The 6,000-nt window shown below is 31.7% G+C and overlaps 1 protein-coding gene across 1 annotated transcript in view; it reads left to right on the forward strand.

The window, feature by feature from the left end:
* The window catches only part of CDC73 (cell division cycle 73), a 110,792-nt gene extending 105,613 nt beyond the window's left edge, over nucleotides 1-5,179 (forward strand). The window contains exons 16-17 of the mRNA XM_049769728.1: nucleotides 974-1,115; nucleotides 1,924-5,179. Of these exons, the coding sequence (XP_049625685.1) occupies nucleotides 974-1,115; nucleotides 1,924-1,960 (179 nt within the window). The 3' untranslated portion in view covers nucleotides 1,961-5,179. The remainder of the gene's footprint in view (nucleotides 1-973; nucleotides 1,116-1,923) is intronic.
* The last annotated feature ends 821 nt before the right edge of the window (nucleotides 5,180-6,000 follow it).

Here is a 6,000-nt window from a genome sequence, read left to right on the forward strand (position 1 = left end):
TGCAAATGAAAAGGTTTTACATTCTTTCTCACTTTTAATTAGTTTGCTTAAACTTTGAAATAATTGGCTTAAGTTCAAAAATTAGAAATGCTTAACTCAGTCAAATCTTTTAGCTTGTAGGAATTCACTTTGCTTCTACACTGTTTTTCAAGCTTTCTCTCCCTTTTCCTTTGTACCAGTACCATACAAAGGTATTGCGTGTGTAGCATAGCCTGAAAATGGAGGGAATTTAGGACATTTTTATGAGTTTTGGTGAAAATAACAAATTATATAAGTGTACTTGTTCTTAAAAAATATTAAGATGGGGGCCGGGAAGGTGGCGCTAGAGGTAAGGTGTCTGCCTTACAAGCGCTAGCCAAGGAACGGACCGCGGTTCGATCCCCCGGTGTCCCATATGGTCCCCCCAAGCCAGGGGCGATTTCTGAGCACATAGCCAGGAGTAACCCCTGAGCGTCAAACGGGTGTGGCCCAAAAACCAAAAAAAAAAAAAAATATTAAGATGAATTTAAGTTTGTAATTATAGTGCTGTATCAACGTATTGACTCACATTCTAGTCTCCAGCAACTGGTGTGTCAAAATGCTCAGTAAATGCTGAAATGAATTTTTTTTGAGGCAGTTTCAGTGATTAGCATCTTTTTATTAAAGATAATTATGGTAAAATGTTTCTTTTTGAAGGGTGGAGCTACCCCCTGTAACGTAACGCTCAGAGGTTACTCCTGGCTATGAGCTCAGAAATCACTCCTGGCTTGTGGGACCGTATGGGACACTGGGGATTGAACTGAGTCCATCCTGGGTTGCCTGCATGCAAGGCAAACACCCTACCGTTGCTCTATTGCTTCGGCCCCTGATTATGTTTCTTTGGTTGATGAAAATAGTGTTTGACTTATTTTCTGTTTATTGTCTGTTGAGTATTATTACATAAAAATACTTAATAATTCTATCATAGAAATAAAAATTATTTCTCCCCATGTAGTTAAAGCCTTCCATCTCAAATATGATGAAGTTCGTCTAGACCCAAATGTTCAGAAATGGGACGTAACAGTATTAGAACTCAGCTATCACAAACGTCATTTGGATAGACCAGTTTTCCTGCGGTTCTGGGAAACATTGGATAGGTAATTCTGATCCTAACGTGTACTTTTAAAATTATTATTTTCATCATCATTGTAGTTTTACAGTTAAAGGTTTGGGTTTTAAAATCTTAACAATAGGAATCGTATTTCTCAATTTCTTTTTTTTTTTTTTTTTTGGAACATTAGTTGGATGCTCATCTACACTAGATATTTAATGAGTTATCTTTTACACTGACTTTTGAAACCTGGAGAAAGGGCAGGAACTTTGCCTAAGGAGACCTTGATGGATATACCCATCTCCATTTTGTGGTCTTAACTCCGTGGAACTGCTTGGCCTTTCTTTCTCTTCAAAGAGTTTGAATTAAGTGATCATTGTATTGTCTTTGTCAGCAGCTGATTTCATACTTGATTTGAGTAATTGAGGTTTTTGTTTGTTTGTTTGTTTTGGTTTTGGTTTTTCGGGCCACACCCTTTTGATGCTCAGGGATTACTCCTGGCTAAGCGCACAGAAATTGCCCCTGGCTTGTGAGGACCATATGGGATGCCAGGGGATCAAACGTGGTCCTTTCCTTGGCTAGGGCTTGCAAGGCAGACACCTTACCTCTAGCGCCATCTCGCCAGCCCCGAGTATCTTTTTTTAATTGGCAATATATAGAGGAATATTTTTTCCCAGCTAGTTCTTTAGCTTTAATTAACAAATTCCTAAAGTGACAGGTTTATAGTTTTTTTTCTTTTAAATTCATATCCACTGTGGATTTAAATTTTCTGTAAAATTACTTACTTATACATGTAATATTCTAAATAGTCTAAAATTTCTTTAAGTGTAACCTATTATTATATTATTTTTCAGGTACATGGTAAAGCATAAATCCCACTTGAGATTCTGAATTACTTGGTTTTCCTTTTTCTGGAAATATGGATTAAGAAGCATGGATATACCTTGATACAAAGACTGAGACTCAAGCTTTATGAATTTATCAAGAGCATACAAATGAAGATGGTCACAGATCGATCTTTTATAGGACATTATTTGATGCTTTATGCTTCAAAGGGATGATGCCTGCATCCTATAAGCATACTTTTTGGCTTACAATTATTTTTTTAATATTAGCCTTCTAGTCTGTAATGGAAATTGTATATTTTGATAGAAGTTTTTTCTCCATTGGTTAAGTTAGCATTAATTTGTTCTTTCGAAAATAAATACAGGTTATAAATGTGTGTATATTTAGAGGTTATAAGGCTCTCTAAGCCATTTTTCTCTGATTTTTCATTGCTCTATAATTCTTTTATTGAAAACATTATTATGAATGGTATTAAATTTTAATTCTGGAACTTCCAAAACCAGGCTAAGGGATGTGACTATTTTGAGTGATTCAAAATGTCAACCTTCATGTATACTATATTATACATACTCTTTATTTAAAAAGGAATAATGAAAAATCAAGGACAATTCTTCACTTTTGGTTGAAGTATTCAGCCCTTTCAAGATTTCTTATAATGAATACATTTAATGAATGTACATTCTTTTCACTGACTTTGGTGATTTTAAAAACTTAGAATAATATATTTCTATCTGTGATACCTTTCCACTTGAAAATTTCAAAATGCAGATAAAAACAGAATAGGCTATAGTATTTTTATTTTTGGGAGCTGGAGTATGACTTGGGAGAAGGGAATGCAGTGTAACTTGACTTCCATACCTTTCCTCAGAAGTTTGCCTTTGATTCTTTATGTGGTATAGGATTTTCAGTTGCTGTTTCCAGGCATGTTGATCTTGGAGTTCTTATCTTCTGCCATCCCTAAATATTGGTAAATTCTCCGAGACACCAAAGAACATTTGCATAATTAAGTGTCTGAACAGAAACAAGATAAAAAAAACACTGGTATTTTTATGTGCATATACGATATTGCTGTCGTTTAAAATATAAAACCTATATTTTAACTTAGTAAAATATTTTACTACGTCTCTACTTTAAACAGAATGTTGCATCCACAAGGTACAATGAATAAGCATTTTTCTTTTTTCTATTTCACTTTTAATTACTTAAAACAATCATGGAATCTTTCCCTTTTTTGACTCTCCCTTAAAGAGTTTTTTGTCATTGGACTTAATACTGTTCATTTATTTCATTATTAATTTTTCTGTATTTTTTATGCCCAGAGTGATACTTCTTTGGTTTACACACATGTGAATGCACATGCACACACACACAATATATATTTTTTTAAAGATATAGCTAATTTTTAAAGTCACCAACAATGTCTGTACCAGTATTGAAGTAAAAACATTTTCATGAAATTGACTAGGTTTTTCAGAAGAAAAGCAGTTGACATCTTAAATGACTAAATTTTAGGATATTTATAAGCAAGTTTACCTTCTTATAATTAAAAGAAACCTCAAATCTGTTCACATTAGAATTTTTCTGCATACAAATGTTTTCCAAATAAATTATGTATTGTATAAACATTCTCCATGATGAAATAGTCAAGGACTAGAATCTGTAATATTTTAATGTAAGATTATTTGCTAAGACTACTACAAGTGGACATGAACTACCTTTCTATAAATATTTTTAGTATTTATACTTATGTCATGTATGAAATTAACTTACAGAGTGTGGCTAATTGGAAACATCTACTTTAAACAGGGTTTATTTTTCTATCTTGAATTCGCCTTACCTATATTCAGAGGCTTCTGGAAGTAACTAGGAATCATGTGGAAAAGTACAGATATGCTGTGTCTTATATTTTAAAATCATATGCTCGGTGTATTTTTAATTTTTTTAATTTGGTAGTTTAATCCTATATTAAGTACACTTAAGTGATTTAATAACTTCTTTTAAAAAAAAAAAAGAAAACTAAAATGAGACCCAAAAATGCATCAGCTGACTATTAGTTCTTTGGCAACTCCAGTCAAACAGCAGCCTGCTCACAGTGCCTTGCACATAGTAGGCTTTCAGGAAATACTTGAATGAATAATGTGTTTTCAGTGGAACTGACTTCTTTCTTTGGTGATACATGATATTGGAATTTGAAAATATAGATAGAATTAAAAGGGAATGAAGTGATGTAAGCAAGTATTTTTAATGGATATGAAGTATACATTAACTTGACTTGCTCCTAAATTACCTTTAACATGAAAGACACTGATTTATCCTTACCAGAAAAAGAAAAATCAAATTTCTTTATTCATCAGTTAGATCCCGAGTCAGGTAATAATACGAATACGAATAATAAGAAGTTTATAGGTTGAGTAGCTCTCAACCCTGAGAATCATTTGGAAATGTTTAGAAGTATCAATGTCTTAACCTTGATTCTGTTTTAAGTTTTCTGAGCAAGAGTTGGTTGTAAGTTCTGTTTCCAAAGTTTTCCAGTTAATTTTGTGTTTAGTAAGGATTGAAAATCACTGGTTTAATTTGCTATTGAAAACAATACCAGTATTAAAATATTGTTCCTACCATCATGTACATCCCCCTTTTTTATTTGTATGTGCGCCACCCTTTGCACTAGACCACCCCTATTATTAGTGGGATTGGTCTATAGTTCCACCGGAGAAATTAATTTTATTTATTATAATATAGGAGTATTTTGCTGTTTAATATTTAAACAATGTTTAATATATTTCATTATAAACTAGTATTGTAGTTTATGGTTTGTTTCCCTGTGTCCATATCCATAACTAATCTTTTTTAACAGCAGCATGACCAATAATCATACAGAAATAACTAATTCACAAAAATGAACATTTCATGATTTTTAAAGTAGCAGGATGTAAAGTATTGACTTATCTGCCATGCAGAATTAGGCAATTGGAGTTTGCTCATAAAAGGAGGAGGCTTAATTTTCCAATTGGTCTACATGGAAAAGGAAAAATAAATTTTTATTTAAATTTCATTATCTCATAAACATTAAAGGAAATATTTTTCCTAAATAAAAATTTTTGTGACTCCTAACAAAATTAAGGTGATGACATTGTTCTTTCTTTGGATGTGGGGGGTATTAAGTTGCCATATTTCTTAATATATAGCAATTTTATTTCATTGGTGTTGGTAGAAATACTGATGTTAGGATGTGACCAGAAATAAAAGTACCACTCTGCCATATAACTATTATTGAGTTTTAATTGTTCAACTGATTCATTTCTAGAATTCTTCAAGACTAAATGTGCATTTTATTGCATTACAAAGATATACTTTTAAAAAATTAAAATATTAATTACATTAGTTATAAAATACTTAACAGTTTTTCACTGTTTTGATATCTAGCGTTAACATTCTAATCATGTACATTTAACCTAAATTACTTTAAATAAGCAGAGTTATTGCATTTGAGACTTGGAATACCATGCCTATATTTTCTCTTATCACTACATGGATGGATATGTATTCACCTACCCCTCAGTGGTATTTTTAAGTATTTTCTTAGTATTTTATTGATATTTTAAAATGCAAAATGTATATCTCACAAATAATGGGCAATATTTTCAGGTTATTCACTTAAGTTCATATATCTTGTGTTATAAGTAGAGTATTTGGGGAGTTACAAATATTGCTATTTAAACAAAAGAAATGAAACTTTATTTCCCAAAGTAAAATGGATGTGTCAAGATGATGTCAGATTTAAGTAGTTGATCTAAGACTTCAGTTTGCCTTTGAATTCCATTCTTAACCATTTTAGTTTGCTAAAAGCAACTTTCCAAAGTTTTGATTATTATGTGAAACATATAATGCACCATTCTTACATTCTTTATGTAATGTAAATGATTAGTTGCCAACTTAAACTATTTCTCAAGCAAAATGCTTTTTGAAGATAGGTTAAATTTGAATCACAATATGTTGACCTAATCTTATTCTAACTTCATTTTAGTAGATTTTTGAATTTTAAGATACTAAGATTCTTGGTGATAGATGATTCCTGCCTGCCTCAT

This window comes from Suncus etruscus, chromosome 3 (assembly GCF_024139225.1).
Source record: "Suncus etruscus isolate mSunEtr1 chromosome 3, mSunEtr1.pri.cur, whole genome shotgun sequence".
NCBI lineage: Eukaryota > Metazoa > Chordata > Mammalia > Eulipotyphla > Soricidae > Suncus > Suncus etruscus.